The 19678-nt window shown below is 37.7% G+C and overlaps 1 protein-coding gene across 8 annotated transcripts in view; it reads left to right on the forward strand.

The window, feature by feature from the left end:
- Positions 1-3541: 3541 nt before the first annotated feature.
- The window catches only part of LOC105839323 (gamma-aminobutyric acid receptor subunit beta), a 75012-nt gene continuing 58875 nt past the window's right edge, over positions 3542-19678 (forward strand). For 3 of the 8 annotated variants that reach the window (XM_036282971.1, XM_036282972.1, XM_036282970.1), the window contains exon 1: positions 4644-4694. Coding sequence is in view for 5 of the 8 variants with exons in the window: in XM_036282969.1 (XP_036138862.1) it covers positions 4597-4694 (98 nt within the window). In the remaining 3 variants the exon portion in view is untranslated. Of the gene's footprint in view, positions 4695-19678 lie in introns of all 8 variants that reach the window. The other 5 variants (XM_012685555.3, XM_012685556.3, XM_012685551.3 and 2 more) reach the window with 3 other exon arrangements.

The following is a 19678-nucleotide window of genomic DNA, read 5'->3' on the forward strand; positions in this document are numbered from 1 at the left end:
CGTTCCAGCGCGCAACGTTCGCCAAGATCAATAGACGGGCCGCTATCCCAGGCGACAGAGAGCCCGCTGGTTTTGATCTCTCGCGCACGCGCCCTTATCTCTTCCACAAACCCTCCATCGTACCTCTATCCCCCTTGCCAACCTCTGGCGATAACGGTCGCAGCGTCGGACGAGAGCGACAATTGCGCTGGTAGTCCACGAGAGCGCCGGCTCGTGCGTTTACTTGCACTACTGTGTCGAGACCAAACAACGTTCATCTGGTGATAGCAATATCTTCATGCACATTGAGGGTATACAGAAGGAACCAGTTAGCAACTCGATTGCTTAAACAAGAGAAGAGAAACGGAGAGAGAGAGAGAGAGAGAGAGAGAGAGAGAGAGAGAGAGAGAGAACAAAAATTGTAGGAATTTGTACAAATCTAACTTTTTACTATCTGCTATCATTTTAAATATCTTAATAAAATTATCACTTTTATTATTTTACTAATTTTTTTATGTTAATTAAATATTATTCACATAAAATGTTAAATTCTTATTATTTTAAAAAACCGTTATATATTTACGTTATTTATTTTTACTCAATGTAGTGCATTTTATTTGAAATAAAATATAATTTTCTGAATACGAGAAATAAAGTCACCAAAACGTATAATTTTAGAGTGGAAATTTTAAAGAGCAATGGGCGAAAAGATTTTAAAAATTCTGGCGTTGGTGCATGATTACTATCGAAACTGTCAGATTGTAGTTAAATATTGAACATACAAAAGAGCAATATTCTGTAAAACAAAACAAAAGTTGAACCGGTAAAATAAAATGAAGTAAAAGGACGTGGGATCCAATTGAAATAAAATTCAATCAAAATTTCCGCGATGTATGAAGAGATTTATATATATATCATTGAAGGCATCGACATTTTTGCGTCAAACAATTTTATAATAGCGAACGAAAGATAAACTTTATGTTTGTTATGATCATATAAACCAAGAAAATGTATAAGATAAAAGGAGATGGAGACAAAAAATTTCATGGAAATAACCAAAATAATGCGTTACATTTTAATATACATGCACTGAGAAAAGTTAATCTGACGAAATTTTTCAACGCCATTAAATTCCTTCATTACAAATGTTTATATATTTTAGTCAAATATATGAATATTTTAATTGTAGTTTAAGTATTTTATATATTTAAGTCAAATGCATAAATTTTTGAACTGAAAAAATGTTATCTAGTTGAAATATTTGAGTTAAATTAACAACATTTTTCTCTCATTGTAAGCGTCCATCAAAGATTAATTGACAATATAGATCACAACCATCAATTAACAAAGCTACTTTCTCAATGTGACAACTTCCACAAATATTTTTAACTATTCGAAATATATACACTGTTATACCCGGTAAATTATATATTCATAAAGATACATTTTATACGCTCATAAAGTAAAAATTATGCAAATTAGGGATTGAAATAAGATATTCTTGGAATAATGGAGAGATCTCGCATCGACAATTAAATTATAATGATAAATTCAAAGCAGATGGCATATACAGATTAATTAAAAGATGAAAAATACGCCAACGTGAACACTACCCTTCACAAACGAGCCTAGCGTTAAATTAAAACGCATAAAATTTACCCTCATCGTTCCGTCTCTAGCATGGGTGCTCGAAATATCCCATATAGACAGGGTGTCCTAGAAATTGCAAATTTTATACTACAGACACTTTGATGCATTTGACATCTGTTCTTCAAGCATTTAATTTTTAATATTCCAAATAAAATAAGTTCTTTGACGTTTTTTAATTACAAGATTTTGCAGCGTATATTTACATTTTTAAATCTTGCTTCTCGAAACTGTTGGAACGTTTTTAATAGTTTAAATAAAGCTCGTATGTAATTCTTCAATACTGAGAAGCATATACACAGCGGCAATGATTGAGAAGTACGCTGCTCAAGTGAGACACCCCATATATTTACGCATCGCACGGCTCGATGGAGGGAGCAAACTCGTGTTTCTACTGCGTATTCAAAGTTTACTCCGCAACTCGAGAATTTGATTCAAAGTCGCGCGGGCGGAAAGAATGTACACTCACTCCGCTCCGGTTATGTTACGATCCGCATTATCTCCGCTCTAGCGGACGTTGGAAGCGGCGTCTCAATGTCGCACGCACGTACGCGCGTCGTCATTATATATGTGTGTCTGCGAATGCAAAAATACATATCATCGTCTGCCCTTTGATGTGCGTCGACATCACTGCGCTTCAAAGCGCGGGTGGAGGGTGCGAGTAAAAAGAATACTCAATGGTCGAATATTTTTCACGAAGCAGCGCCGAGCGCGTATCTGCAAATGGAATGTCTTTTGATGCACTTCTTTTCGCTCTTTTACATTACCGGTATGCACTCACGCCGCTTTACATTCCGATGCGAAAATCGTACGCAATCCGTAGAGTAATGTATCGATACGTCCGTCGCCGTTAAGCTGAGATCTATGCTGGGCAAAGAAGAGAAAAGAAAGGAGCGAAACGAGCAGAAACGAATAACGTGGTTACGCGAGGAAGGCAAATGAAAAGAGAGCGAGACGGAACGGCAAATGAAAACGCGACTAAGGAAAAGAAAAACACAATTTTCACAATGTTAGTGTGACGATTTAATTATAACCGCAGACTAAGGAAAACTATTAAGTCGAGCGACGGAGTAGTAGGCGATGTAGATACGGTCTTCTCTTCGTCCGGAGAGATGTAAGTGAATTAATCCGAAGAAGATAAGTGACGGAGATAAGCGAGGATTAATTCAGTCTAATGCAATCCCAATATAAGAAATGCTAGTAAGTATAATATATCTCTGCTGCGTTAACGTACACGTATTAATAAAATTCTCTAAAAAAGAAAGAAGGTAAATATAGAAGATGAAAACCACAAGGTTTGATGAGACAATTAGAAAGGATAACAACAAGTAATCATGGCTGAAGTACTTCAGACTCTGCGGTACCTTTGTGATGTACTATTACGTTCGCAAAACAACATAATGGCCATTATTTCAATTAGAGAGTGCATGTCTAAGCTATATAGAGAGTACTTACACATAGTTAGCTAGCTTTATGGAAATTTCAAATACACACGCACACACACACACACACACACACACACACACACAAATATCAAGAATTCAACTATCATGCGAATTTATCATTAATATTATGTGACACAATCCCGATTTCCTGAAGAAAAAGCTATTGAGTATGATTTTCTTCTGCCGTGCATCAATACACCTAGTAGCAAACTCTGACTGGGGGGATGGTGGGAGGTAGAGGGTGATGAAAACTACTAAGTTCATGAAACAATCAGGCAGTCAGGGTGACAGCAAGCGCAGGCACGACGGCAGTCATCGGCTTGAGGCGAGCAGGCAAGTTAGGGTGGGTGCGAGAGAGAGAGAGAGAGAGAGAGAAAGGGAGGGGGGGAGAGAGAGAGAGGTGAAATGGGAGAAAGAGGGAAGGAGAAGTGAACGAGGGTGGGTAGACAGGTAGGCAAGCAAGCAAGCAAGCAAGCAGGCAGGCTGGCAGGCAGGCAGGCAGGAAGGAAGGAATTGCGCCTGCGCGCTGAAACGGCCGGGCTAGACGCGAGAGCCGCCACTCCCGAGCGCGTAGCGGTATACCGCGGGTGCTGACCGAGTGTCCCCGCGAGAAGAGCGAGAGAGAGTGAGAGGGCCAGAGCGAGAGAAAGAGTGCGGAGAGAACAGGCTGTGAGAGAGGTGACAGGAGCAGAAAGATGTCCATCGCGAGAGGAAGGATCCTGCGGAAGCGGAGCTCGTGGCAGGACACCGTCGGCGATCAGGAGGCTCCGACTCTGTAGGACGCAAAACGAAGGAGGCGCACAATCTCCAGGAGGAGAGGACCCTTGTCTCCCTCCACCATCGACATCCGTTATCCCCCGCCCGAGTGTCATCCCGGTACCTCGTCTCCGCCTCGAAAACGCAGCGGGAACAAAACGGGAATCGCGAACGAAACTCTGCGTGCTGAGCGGGAAAATAAGACTACCGGTGCTAACGAATTTTCACAAAACTATTTTACGTCTTACGTTTATCGCGCGTCGGCGAGGACTACGTTGTGATCTCATCGCGAGTGGTAAACCGTAAAGGCGGGACGATGAAGATGCGTCCGCGATAGAATCGAGCTCCAAAGTGCCGTGATATCGCGATATAATGATCCATGTCGCCGCACGAATGTTCACAAAGGTACGATCGTGAGTGATAGTGACGGGAGGAAGATAGGCAGGCAGAGGTGAGCCAGAAAATCGAGAGCTGAGAGAGAAAGAGAGAGAGAGAATCGTGGAAGAGCGACGGGCCAGAGAGCATACGGAAAGGAGCCTGAAGAGGAAGCAAAACGGGGGTAGGAGGGTGGGCTGGGCGGGCGGGAGGGAGGGAGGGTGAGACGCAGACGACACGCAGAGAGGCGCCGGGTCAACGCGCCAGGTAGCAACGCCTCAGGACAGCCGTCGACGTTCCCGTCCTCGCCGTCGTCTCAACGGCGGGGTGGTGTTCGTGATTCCTCCTCTTTAGAACGCGGGCAGCTCCGCGGCGACTCCGGGGGACGACAATCATGGGGTCTTTCCACGCCGTCTCCGGGAGCTTCGTTCTCCTCGTGGCCACGGTCGTCCTACTGCCCGCCACGCATCACACACCGTTTGCATACGCCGCGTAAGTCTCTCCCGTTCTTGTGCACTTACAATTAGACTTATTGTTAGATGAAAAACACGAGAGCCACGCATAACGCAAATTCGTGAGAATAATTCAAGATATGGTTTCCAAAGATAAACGCCGAGAGATGTGATAGTATAATTTTTAAGGCATCATTGATATTTTATCAATAGTTTTAATCTGATTCGTTTTCAATGTATTATACACGAAGTACGATTAGAGTGTTAGGAAACAGGATTCTGTCATCCCTCTTTTCTAGTCTGTGAAACGTGAACGAGTTGTTGATGTTTTCTTTACATTTGCAAAGCAAATTTATCGCTATCTTCTACGTTTAACCGACTCTTTATATTTATAAAGCTGTCCAGACAACATAAAAGAATAAAACAATTAAAGTGAATGGATTTAAAGCTTTGAAAAAATAAAAAGAAGATATTGTATCTGTCATTTGCTTAAAGATATTGTTCAATTAAAAAAACACCAATATTTAGACACTGTTGAATTTATAAAGATTTATGAAGTCTTATTATGATGAATTTTATCAAGTCTATCATCAACTATAGAAATAACTATTTTGTAGAATTCTTAATGTTATTCATACAATTTTGTTAGATATAGATTACATTTAAAATACAATTTATTAATAAGAGATTTCAAGTATTCACATACACACACACACGCGCGCGCGCACGCACGCACAATTAAATTTGCTATCAAAAATATTAACATTACCAGTATTACTGGACAGGATATTTAATTAATAATATTTCACACAATCCCCTGTTTCAATTTTATGATACTTAAGGACAATGCTATATCTCTTTCAGTAATTATGAAAAGAAGCATTCTTGCAAGACATACAAAGGCCCTTCATGTTAATGTTGAAAAAAACATTGCGTTGGGCAAATCGTGACGAATGACATCTTCATTGCGATAAGCGTCATTCATTATGCCACTTCGACGGAAATAACGAAGTTTTATTACGCGATCGTGTCTGACGTCAACCCGCTCGCTGCCTACTATCAAGTGCAAACAAGATAGGTTTAGCCTTTGACATAACGGGCGCCACAATGAGAGCGGCGCATAGCTTTCTCCGCCGTCTGGATGCACCTCCGTGATTGCACGTAAATGAACGGATACACATGCAGTCACGTTGCACGGCCTGGTATATGTCTCACCGACACATGCACAAGCTCTTTCCATAATCACAATGACACCATCCCTCGTGCCCCTAAGGTGACGATAAAGGAAGTTTCTCTTTCTCCCCCTTTCTCCATCCCTCCTTTCTTCTTCTTCCTTACGTTTTAATTAGCTTATTTTGCATCGTGCGTTGATCATTCTAAGCTACCTATATTTTTCTGATTACTAATCAATTGTTAACAAGGCTAATATAATAATATAATAAGCGTAAATTCTTCACTATTACATTTAAATGAGATTAAATATAATGTAAAGATATAGCAACATAGCAATAAGTAATTAAGTCAAATCAATAATAAGGTTATTATAATTTATTCCGGTAGATTAAAAAACAATATTGAAATATGTAAAAGAATTATACATAAAAAGATTATAAAATTAAAAATAAAACATAAATTTAAAAAATCTCTGTACTTTGTTACTGTGCAGAAATCACCTAATAATTAAATTAAAAGATTAAATTTAATAAAAAATTCGTGCGTTATAATATTCATTACAAATGTCAATCCATGCTGATCAACCTAATAATTTTTTCAAATGTTTTAACTTTTGTCATAATTACGGGAAAACACACACGCCTTATTGTCAATTAATGCTATTTCGAGCAGAAACAAAACGATGAACTGACTAACAGAAAGAACAAAGGCATACGCTTGAGCAGTAATAACAAAGCGCAAACAATGTCGACATTGGAATTGGTCGTTGCTACACCCGCTCATCCGTTGATCACAATTCACTAGTATGTATTAATAATTCACAAATGAAACCGGTAAAGATACCTGCAGTACGAGCCAGCGCTATCGATCACTTTGCACGAAACATTCGACGCGTTGTATTCGCGGCCGACGGCTGCGTAGACTGAGACTCTTTCCCTAGCCCCGTTGCAATGCACTTCATTTCTACTGAAATTTTACTAGTCATTGTAGGCATATCTTTTAAGCATTTCTTCAACAGTGTCTCAAGACCTTCTAAACTTATAAACACAATATATAAACAAGAACTAATTAAGAAATAATTGATGTAATTTTTATATGTGTATATATAATTTTTATAACGTAACAATTTTTAAATAATAGTCATAAAAAGTATGCTTTTACTTTTGTTTACTCCAGATGCTTAAAATACTCAATAAATTTCAAATGACAATTTTTATCTAATGCGCGAAGACAAATTGCTTTATATTATAATAATGCATTCTCCATCATGAATTGAATTGTCACATCACGGGTATAATTCTCTGAATGAAAGCTATACTTAATGTAACGACAAGTTGTACGCACAGTTTTCTTTAAGAAATATTACAACAAGTAATACAAGAAACGGTCTCTGTTTCGAGGACACACAGTGAAGGTTTTCTACACACACTCTATTACATTTATATTGCAATAATCATAAATATAGATTCATGAATAATTACAAACGGCTACGGAGACATAAGTTTAACTTGTATCATTGTAAGAATGAGGCTAGAATAGAGGACTTAGTCAATGACATTGGCTAACTGCGACATTATCGATGTTGCCGTACGTTTAGGATTTTCTAATGAGACACGTATGCTTGACACATGGACATAGCTAACCAATTCTACGTTCTTCAGATATAATCTCTTAAGTACCAATATTATCCATAGCAGGACTATCGATGTCGAAATAGTTTTAATTCGCAGTGCTATTAGAAACGGTGAAGATGGTAAACGAGTAGTTACATGTAGTTGGAGGGATTATCAATATTTACACTCTTCCGGCAAGCGGTGTCTCGGTCGTTCCACCTGTTTCCTCTTCGAGTGGGCCGCGCTTTTCTCTGGCCTCCTCCAAACCTTTATGAGTACCAACCGCGGAGGTACTGTAGTGTGGTATCGGTGATCGCAGTAGAGCTCTCAAGCAGGAGGGTGCTCCCAACGTGGCAAAGCTCCAAATCCTCCTACGCTACCACCCTCACCAGCTCACCGCAGCTAAATCGTCGCCACCCTCGCCTACTCTTTGGATTGGTTGCGCCACGTTAGGCGCCTTCTCTCTACAACGAGGAACAACACCCTTTTTGCTTCACTTGGTCATCTGGACCAAGCTTGATCCGGAATCCCATTTACACCGCGCCATCTTCATTCAAGTTTCGACCGTCCTTCGAATAGACTCATCACGTAAACTTAGTGATTAATTTTGAATAGTAATTATTTCGAAGCAACAAAAACAAAAAAAAATCTCATAACAAAACTTTGTTAATATTCTGTTAAAGAAAATAGCGCTCGAAAAACATATCAGCGCTCGGAATATTGACCGGAATAGTAGTTAGTCAGTAACAAAACTCATCATAAACTGACGGTCCAATATTCAACTTATTATAAATAATCAATTCATTATAAACTAACTTTCGTGCAAACTTATTTAATATAAAATTTTTCGTATCTCTTTCTCTTTGTTTATATAGATACAAAAAATAGGTCATATAACACAAGATATGCTTGCTTTATGTTTTAAATATTTTCAAATTTAGGACACATCCCTTCGAAATATTGCGTTTCTCTAAGATTAGATATAAATTAAATATATATATGTCCATTTCGGTTTATTTCTTATACATAATTTTATTTATAGAAGTAAATATTTTTATATGCAACAATTATCAGAAAATATATCATAAACTTTGTTCTCTCTGCACTTCAATTGAAAAATGCTAAAGATTGCGATTATATCGTGAGTAATGGTTTTTAGTAATTAATGGTTATCGAAAATATCCATTCAAGGATTTCGCGAAGAACACTATCTATCGATCCGTGATATCTCACATCGGGATGCGACTCTCGTAGATAGAAAGACCTTTGGCAACCTTCCGGAATTGGAAACAACGTGGATTATTATCCGGTCGAGAATCGTCGTGTTTTCGTTGCAAGAGCATCGCCCACCGCGGAAACAGGCAAAATCGCGCCAAATCATTGGACTTCGACTGACCTATTTTCTGCAGTATACAAACGCACGTATTCCTGCGACGGATTGTTATTTTTCTTCGCATATCCTCATTCTAGTCTGGTCTGTGCAACCGCGTTGACAGTACCACCATCGCTTGGAAGGATAACAGTGACAGCCGATGCCACCGAGTGTTTTTCCATTACCACTTCGGCCAGAAAAGATTTATCTTTTTCGCGGTTCCACGGATATATCTGGCATCCTACATTCGCGTAATGGAGCTTTAAATTTATTTCCGCTTTTAGAAATGCTACCATGCATCCCAATATGATGTAGAAGTCTGGTAATAACTACTGAACTTTTCCGTTTCGACCATTTAGCTGTTTAAGAAATTATGTCAACCACGCAAAGATATTTCCGGCACAATTATTAAATCACAGAAATTGCAAACGTTTTAAGAAACAGGATAAAAAATATTTGAACTCTATGTGAGAGTGGCAGAAAAAAGCAAATTATTGCTAAAGTTTATTGCTATCAATAAACATATTTAATCATTTGCTAATAGTATTTAACGTTAAAATGAAGTAACTTGTATAAATTTATTGTAATATTATTGTTAAAAAATTTCTTTCGTATTATACCGATATCGATATAAATTAACGATATAAGTAACCTGAAAGATCGAGGATTATCCATGTCCCAATTTCAGAGACGGAGCATTTTGTGTAAACAATTAGTGGCAATTGGCACACAAAGGTTGACAGAAATCGGGCACAGTGGAATAGAGACGCGAACAGAAAGAGAATGACGCTTCGTTCGCAAACAACCAATGCATATTTAATAGTGGGCGATTATTAATGCGCGCTTACGCGGGATGATTGATGAAACCATACGGAACCCTGCAAGCTTGAACAATTTGTGTCACGATTTATATGTCGTAATGATCATAGATCTGTTCTATTTTACTGCACTCTTCATGCTTAAAATACAAGAGTTTTTTTATGTATGCTTCAGAAAAAAAAGAAGGAAAAAAAGAACTGTTTTTTCTAATTAAAAAAAATGAACATTATTACAAAAAATTTACTTTGCGAGAAATAAAAGGCAAAATTTGTCAATTACACAGGCATACAAAAAAAGTGGTTGGTCCGGCGGACCAGACTAATCAATCTTATGTATTTTGATCCGCTGAATCCGAATCCAAGGTCAGAATTACTGAATTGACTCATTTTTTTCTAAGCTCAAAAAAACGCCTTGTAAAAGCAGTTTGAGTCACAAATGTATAATCCAGAACGTGCAGGCTTGCGTAACCACATTACCCGGGGAAAATTCAATACGTATGACAAGTCTGAGCTTCTGTGAATGAATAGCGTAGAAAATTCACTCTCCTTTTCTATTATATCTAACTTTTTTATTCTCGAAGGTTCGAATTAATGAACAAACTAAAACCTTGAATGTTACAAGTCTGATGAGTGAAGACTATTCATCGATTCTTCTAAGAGAAGCTTGAAAGCAGTGTTGCACAATACTAATGTATATGCCTCCATTCCTGCAGCGCACTCGATAGTGATAAAAGAAAAGTACACAAACCTGAAAACAGTTCTTAAAAAAATTAAATACACAGAACATAGATAGCGATATTGTGGGGATCTGAAAATTCTCACCATATTATTGGGTCAACAATCAGGTTACACAAAAAATTCGTGCTTCCTATGTGAATGGGATAGTAGAGATCGAACGAACCATTACATAAGAAAAGAATGGCCGACAAGAACGTCTTTGCAACTTGATCTAAAAACATAATAAATAAACCGTTAGTTGAGCCTTCACAAATTCTTCTTCTACCTCTTCATATCAAATTAGTACTCATGAAACAATGGGTGAAAGCTCTGAATAAAAAAAAGGAATGCTACCAGTATTTACAAGAAAAATTTCCCAACATCTCTGATGCAAAATTGCAGGAAGGAATTTTCGATGGACCTCAAATACGTAAAACGTTGAGGGACGACAATTTGGTTACCAAAATAAATGAAGACAAAAGAGCAGCGTGGCTGAGTTTCAAAGGTGCCACAGAAAATTTTCTAGGAAACCACAAAAGTCAAGATTATAACGAAAGGGTAGCGGAAATAATAGAAAACTAGGTTGCTTAATGAATCTTAAGTTGCATTGCTTGGATTCTCATATCGACTACTTCTCAGAAAATCTAGGTGATTATAGTGAAGAACAGAGAGAAAAATTTCATCAAGACATCAAGGAGATGGAGCATCGATATCAAGACAAGAGGGATGTGAACATGATGGCTGATTTCTGCTGGACGCTCAAACGAGATGTCTCTGTGAAAGGGAAGAAACGTAAGAAAAAAACCATTGCACAGAACTTTCGAGAATAAAAGAGTTAGATATAATAGAAAAAGGGAGTGAATTTTCTACGCTATTTATTCACAGAAGTTCAGACTTGTACGTATTAAATTTTCCCCGGGTAATATGGTTACGCAAGTCTGCACGCTCTGGATTATACATTTGTGATCCAAACTGCTTTTACAAGGTGTTTTTTGAGGTTTTAGGAAAAAATGAGCCAATTCATCAATTCTGACCTTGAATTTAGATTCGGCAAATCAAAATACATAAGCATAGACTAATCTGGTCCGCCGGACCAACATTTTTTTTTAAATTTATTTTTAAAGTTAAGAAAAAACAAACCAATTCAGCAATTCTAACCTTGGATTCGGATTCAGCGAGTCAAAATACATAAGGATTGATTAGTCTGGTCCGCTGGACCAACCACTTTTTTTATGGGCCTGTGTTATTTTTAAATTTTCTAAAAACGGTCTATTACTTTATTATTAAAAAAAAAATAAAAATGAAATAGGTTTCTAAATTTTGCAATAAATCTCTCTTTTGTGTTGTAGTAAATAGTTATTTTTGACATGTTTGCATGATACTACATTTCTATCGACAATGTTATGATGTTCAGCAAGATCACAAAGTGACATAACAAAACGTATTTCCGATAGTAACTTCAAACTTAATCGGAATGGCGGCCGGTAACTCGACAGCGAAGAGGCGCGAGCGAAGACACGAGAGAACGGCATCCGGATCGACGAGCGAGCCCATCTAGTTAGCTGCAAATCGAATATTCTTCGGTAACTGTAATATCCGGTTGAGCCGCGTCGAGCATTCAAACGGCTAACTGTTCCTCGTGCTTTACCACTAGCATACCGGGTGCCATATTCCGCATAGCAACGATACAGGAAACCGTAGCCTCGATATTAATGATTTCATCCACACGCTGGATTTTGTTCGCCCTTGCTTACTCAACGATTTATTCAAATATTTCTCAAGCAGTTGTTGCTATGTAAAGCTGACGTTATCCATCGCACGAAGGAAAATGCAGCTTGCTGCATAATATAATATTTTTTAAGTTTATAAAAATATATATTTAGATATTCATTATTCAAAAGGATATGTTTGCAAAAGTAAAATACAAAATCTCACATGTGATGTATTGTAAAAACTTTACCACATACATAGCTTTGCAAGATTTCTGAACGTTTCTCAATATATCATGGATAACTTTTTGACTTAACATTGTTTATGAATTGTTTCACAATTCGTGTCTCTAATAAATTATTATATATCCTACAAATCAAATCACTAACTTTAATAAGTTAACATGTAATCTGATTACAGTTTGCTTAAAATTAATTTAAAATATAACTTTATATTTTTAAAATAAAACAAAAAACGTATAAAGAGATATACGTATTATTTTACTTATCTAAAAATAACTTATTTAGAAATAATTATTTTGTGTTTATTTAAAAATAATCTGCAATAGAAAATACTGTTTAATACAAATAAAATCAAACAGCAGGTATATGTAGAGTCCGCGCGTTACCAGTGCTTTTACAGTGTAAAGCAAGGTGTAAAGCAAATAACTGACTTCACGTGTCGTTTTCTCTAATCTGTCCCACAGAAATTTTTCTCGTTATATATGACTTGGTACGTAAACTTATACTTTTTTTTTCTTGCATAATAACGCCAGGAGCATACATACTTAATACAACGCGCTTGACCTTCGACGAACAAACTTTTCATGCAACTTTGCTACGTATTCCTCGCAATATGATTGCCGAGTATCTGTCATCTTCTGCAAAAGTACTATCGTGATTTTTAATAATCTCTCCGACTATATATTCTACATATTTGTTTCAGTTTGTGATTTTCCAGCGCATTTTCCACTACCGAATATCGCATTACAAATATGCTGGTCGGCGTTATTAGTGTCGGAGTTAAAGCACTTGGACAGTAACCGCGATGTGGAGAGTCGAGCACAGCTCGAGCGGTCACGCGATACGGAGACTTTCCTGTCCGCTTCTGGATTTTAACTCGTGGCTTTTGCGCTCATAAATTTGTGTGCCGCGCGGCAGAGTGTCACGATTAATATGCGGTTGTTTCGCCCCCTGTACGCCCCCTCGCCGTCTACACGACCGCCACATTGCGAAATTCGCGACCGTGCCGTGACAGTCGCCATACTTTCAAATTACTTTCAAATTACCACTCGCCGAATAACGAAGATTCTGCCGCGCAACCACGGGAATGGAGTAAACCAAATTATTACGTCGTCAGTGACCGCAAAACCGGATAAGTTATGACACGTATGTACACACCTCCTTGAATCGAAGATGTGCCAACAGAAGAAGGCTCAAATAACGGTTGCGTCACGGAATGAAAAAACTGTAAATTTATTATAAAAATCTAACAATTGGTTCTGCAAATTTGTATTTACGCTTTGAAATATAATTCAAATCTATATGATATCAAGAAAGAAGGCATTTTAAATAATTTAATGTATATTACCGACTGTTAAAGCTTAACAAAAACATGTACAAATAAATCGTATATTACAATATAAATAAATAAATAAATATATATATATATATATATATATATATATATATATACACACAAAAAAATATATATATATCGTATATTATATTAAAATAGAATATCAATAATAATAATAGACATAAAACATATATAGATGCTTCGACGGCGATATTTTTAGATATTTTTTCGAGAGTAAATAATCGGGAGGTATCTTTGTAACATGCGAGTAATCAAAGTCAACTGAATTATTTATAAATGAATGGCAAGGTATACACAAAGGCGCACCGCAAAGAAATTCAACAGGAATCGATTTGTATTCAAGGATGAATGGAACGAAGAATACCCGAGAACAATTACGGTAAGCAAACGTTAGATACCTAGATACTGACGTAAAACCGCATGCAAGTGGTAAATACAAGAGACAGGCGAGACAGTGAAGATGATAAGCAAATAAATCAATGTAGCCAGGTAAACTAACAAATTACTCTTTCTGTTGCGTGCCAAATCGTGTAAAGGAAACAAACAATCAACTCGATAATAAGCAAACAAATGAGATCTCCAACGAATCGTCGGATTTAATAGAATATGTGTATGCGCGCATACCTGAAATAATGAAAATAACTTTAAACAGAAACAAACATGTTTAAAATTAATGTATAATATACTTCTGAATGTAACTTATCTTACACCCTGAATAACGCGCCGATTATAAGGGCAAATATGCCTGAAAAATAGCATACTATTAAATATGTAGCTGAACAAAAAAGGAAAAAGTAGTTTGGAATTAAATTGGCTGCAAATTGACGTAACCGATGCAGCACATTGTACCTCATACGGGTTTGTAGATCTCGCAAATAAATCCTCGTAGGCTCGAATATCACGCTCTAGATGAAACAATGCGGGTTGCAATTAACTATTTCAACAGATCCACTTGTACATATGTTTGTACGAGATGTACCTCGTCATTTAGATCAAGAATATCAAAGGTTAAGTTTAACGACTCTAACGGGAGATAAGACAGAAAAGCATTATTTGAACAACCGAGCGAAATGCATACGCGGCGTGGAAGTGCCAATTGAGAAACTTTTGTTATCCGTCATCGTCTCTATCCTCGCGCCGTTCATCGTCCGCGATAATCATCACGCATCGCAGTGTCCACGAAGAGGGATTAAAGCTCTGAAAGCTTTCTTTCGCATAGCGGGCTGGATATACGACAAAATGATGGACGATGTAAATGCTTCTCTTAATGATGGACTCGGTAACTACTCGGTACGTCGCACGTATGACGTTCGCGGAGTTGAAGACGAGCGAAGATGACGGGACGCGGAGTCGGCAAGGAAGGGAAAACAGCTTGCACGAGGGAGTCGTGGAAGGGGAAGGGAGATTGTCGGAGGTTGTGGGTGGCCGGGGAATAGCGGGGAGGAGGTTTCTCGCGTGCAGCCTTGACATGGGCCAGGAAATCAATGGGACCTCCAACACCGATGCAAACTCGGTCAACCAAGCCGCGCAACGGCCCACGTCCATAATGTCGTGCAGTACGCGCGGATGTACACCGCTGTCGTCCGATCCAATCGATGCGAGATCTTGTCCTAAGGAGCGTCTTCGTGCTAACCATCGAATTTGTATCGTGTGTTCTTGTATCAACCGATGAACTGTCATCAGACATGAATCATCAATCAACTCGACCATACCCGTTACTCCATTAATAATAGAATGAGGATCGAAATAGATCAAGTACTGATGAACGATGAAAATAAATGTGATGAACCTTGCGAAAAAAAAAACAAAAACAAGTCGCAGTTGCGATCTGATTAAACCGACAGATATAAAATAAAATATTATATAAATAATGGCTTAATGACAATTTCTTCTTAGAATTGATTGCGTACTTTGACCAATATCAATTAATTTCAAATAATCTACACAAGTTTTTAGGATTTTATTTCTAATATATCATATCTTTATGAACAGTATATTCGGATGATGAAATACTTTGAGAGAAATATCCACGAAAAATATCGATATCAAAGCAGACCTTGTATCAAAAAAGAAATCATCGTACATTACTGAAAGTCGCGATCTCGATCCATCGTCCATCCTGTTGTCTATCGCGATGATGGCATCGGTGCCGATGGGCAGGAAATGAAACGACATTTCAAAGGAAATGTCAAACAGTCCAGTAGGCACGCCTCGCCGATCAGAAACAACCACTCTATCTGTTCTCTCCACTTGATTTCCCTACATCAGATATCAAGTAACGAAACAGAGATGCCTGCATTTTGCAAATGACACCACATCGATAGATAGATAAACAGATAGGTATATTATAAATTCTAAACTATATGATTTTTCTTATATCTATTTGAAATTGTACATATAATTCGAAATATATAATTTAAATTATGTATTATCAGCTGCTGACTCAAAACCCAAATTCGTTAAACGAGTTTATTGTAGCTAAGAAAGAAAAAAAAAGGAAGATATGATTAAGAGGAATAAGAAGGCGAAGATTCGACACGCCAAATCGGTATGCCAATTCGACACGTTAATTCGATGATTGACAAAATGTTTTCGTCATACGTCGACATTAGCGTTATTGATGGGAAACAACGGTCGTGACAATAGAGAGGTCGGCCTCCGACGTAACCCACAATCGCGACCGTGTATCTGCATGCCAGAACCTTGACGAGAGCGCGGCCAGGGCTGCCAATCAATGGCGAGGACATCACCCTCGACGACTAACGTCTGCGTCCTTGATCGTCCGTTCGCCGCGTCGGGCGCGGCGACTAAAGCCACTACACGTTCGGAATACTTGAGGCGCCGAGGTCGAGTCAGGGCTAAATTCCAGGGCTAACTAACAGCAACGAAAGTACAATAGCATCTTCAGCAGGTGTATGAATTTAAAGGAGAAAGAGCTACGTTACTCGCGATAGAGTCAAACGGCTCGAGGACGCAGCGAGCGTAGGGGCAAACTCAATCTATACTACTTCGTGCAAACATGACGATTAATCATATCATGCGATTAATCACGAGCATCGATTGATTATTTCTAACATGAAATAGAAATATATGTTTTACGAATATATCTACGTTGACAATTGGATAGATATAGGTAATCATTTAATATTAAATATTAATATAATATAAACACTTAATATTAATTAAAAATTTTAATGATTCAGAATATAATCAAAAAATAATTTTTAAAAACTCATAAGCTCTACGGTGTAAATGTGTTTACCTTATTTCTAACAAAAACTAAAAATTTACGTTTTATAAAAAAAAGAGACCAATAATAAGGTCAGGTATATATTACAAAAATAATTTCCTAATTGATTATTCAATTGATTCATCGAAAATTTGTTTGTTTCGATATGTAACACGAATAAACGTTACAACGTTATAAATTTCTTGCATAATCATCATAAAACCACCGCCATTGTTTAATTTTTTGCAATGATACCGGCATCGGAATTAAACAGTCCTTTACAATGCGCGCACTCGTGAAATTGCAAAAACCACGAGAAACTAGAAAAACCAACGGACCAACGAAACATGTTTTGTAATTCGGCGCATGAATAGAATCGAGCACTCGGTGTCTGCGTGTTTGCCGCGTGAATGAATGTGCATCGAAATGCCGAATACGAATAAAGGAGTTTTGTGTGTGTCATTGGAGATACGTAATAAAAGAACTTTCTAGGTCACATTAAGGTAATGCATCGCGGTTACTGAGTTGAAATTTGTCTGAAAGTTAGTGCTAAAACAACGAGCATAGTTAAATTTGAGTCAAAAACTAGCGAGCATCACCAGCTCGTTTCTAGTAATTTGCATATGATCATCTCGAGAACTAAACATTCGTATGATGTTGCGAGCGTTTTTATCGTATCATCAACAGAAAATATTTCACACGTTTTATGAGAAGTTATTCCTATTATATATATATATATATATTATTGTTATATTTTATAATTTTATACAATCAAGCATATAATTTTTCTAAGTAATTATTCAATGAGCAAGTTATATTAAGTTAAGTACGGGCCGTTTATTATTTACTTTTTATGTTTCACATAAAATATTTAGACAATAAAGTATCTTAAATTTTATATTTTAACGTAAATCGAGATGACCAAAGAAAATTGATATTATATGTTGTTAAGCTATATGTCAGTTTAATTAGATTTAATTTTTATTTCTAATAAAATATTAATTTTAATGGAAAATATCTGTGGAAGTATTATGTTAAGGAATTCATTATTAGAATACTTTGCGGTCATGGTCATGGAACGCGCTGAATATTTTAAGATGATGTCATAAAAGATCTACTTGCCCATCGTCAACATGCCACATTGTTTGCTCAAATGTCGTCCTTCTTAACAGATTCGTGACTCTCCGAGCTATATCTCCCAACTGATATCACTCATCGTGCCAATAACAACCATAAAGTATAAATATAGAATTGCGGCATATAATCTCGCATCTTCGAGCGGCGGTGATTATATCCCACGCAACTTCACACATCGATTGCATCCTGTGTCAAGGTTATTTACTTTTATTCTTCCGACGCGCATTATATGAATTTCTGATCAGCGTTGGGACACGTGCCCCAAGTCGATGAGAAATATTTATAACGTTATCGACCGCATTTCCGCGATGCGCGATCGGGGCCGGCAAATAAAGTGTCTATCATTTGCAATTATCAATTAGAAATTCGCAATTTAATTAAGCATTTTGAGTCGTTTTTTTTTTTATCTCCAACGATTGGCGCCGCCCGTTACTTTTTGTAACAGCGGAAGAATTATTTTCGTTCGAAAATAATTCGCGGCCAGTCGACGAAAAAATACAGCGCGGTCAGTCTTTGCAGTGATCCGAGCAGTCGCACGATTGGATAAAAATTCTACTGGCAACGCGGTAAATTGATAATTTCTCTCTGACGAACATGCAATTATTAGTATACGTATTTACGCGGGTCTCTCTCGAGTCAAGACGTATATAGCCGGCTGAAAAAAGCATCGACGATGTCGGTACCGACGGCGAACCCTCCCGTTTATAAAAAGCCATTGCAATCACGCGGTGTACTGGCACGCTAATGGGGCATTGATATAATTAACTGCTATACCTGCGCGCTCTTATCGAGCCCGACGTCGCTGGAGTCGTCGCCGCGCCGCGCGCCGTCGCTGTCGCCACGAACGCATGCCTCTGGAACAAAAATAGCCCCGCTGTATACTCTGTTCCGTGCATCGCGCTTATTCTCTTGACTAAAGGTGAACCTGACAGCACATTAACGTTTGAGAGGGATTAAAGTTGCTGAAATTCAACTTTTATCAATACATTGCTAACTAATATATATCAATAATAAATCGCATTTTTAATCGTCATTACTTTACATTCGTCTTCTGAACTCCTAATTTTTTAAATATTGATCGATTAATGGTTCCAATTTAATAAAAACTCATAGACTAAATTTAATTATAAGCTCGTGAAATCAGTTCTAAGGATTATTATAGTTAATTTCATTAAAATAAATGTACTAAAGAATTTTTCTCAATTAAGAAAAATATCATTTCTTCTTATGGAAGTCAATTAAATTTAAAAATAAAATTGAATCTAAATTTTAACCCTTCAACCATCCGTATAACATTACCGTTAGAATTTCTTTATTCGGGATCAAACTGTAGTAAACATAATGGTGTAAATTATAAAATTACGTAAAACATTAAATCTGCTCAAGAAATCTAATAATTTATAATGAAGAGAAAATGTGACTCGCGATATTCAAGACATTTTGTACGGGACACGCGAAATGCAGTCCGCGCTTACGCGCACGCTCGTGCGCACGCGATCGCCTCATTTTCGCGGATTTCTGCTTCTCGATTTGCGCCAATGTGCATTACGTCTTTGCGCGCGGGGGCTGTGTTTTTATTTAACCCAGAGCGGAGCAAACGCGTCGGGCGAAAGTACCGCGTCTATAATGACGGCGAGGGGGGTGGATGGAAGGATA

The sequence above is a fragment of the Monomorium pharaonis genome, chromosome 2, assembly GCF_013373865.1.
Source record: "Monomorium pharaonis isolate MP-MQ-018 chromosome 2, ASM1337386v2, whole genome shotgun sequence".
Lineage (NCBI taxonomy): Eukaryota > Metazoa > Arthropoda > Insecta > Hymenoptera > Formicidae > Monomorium > Monomorium pharaonis.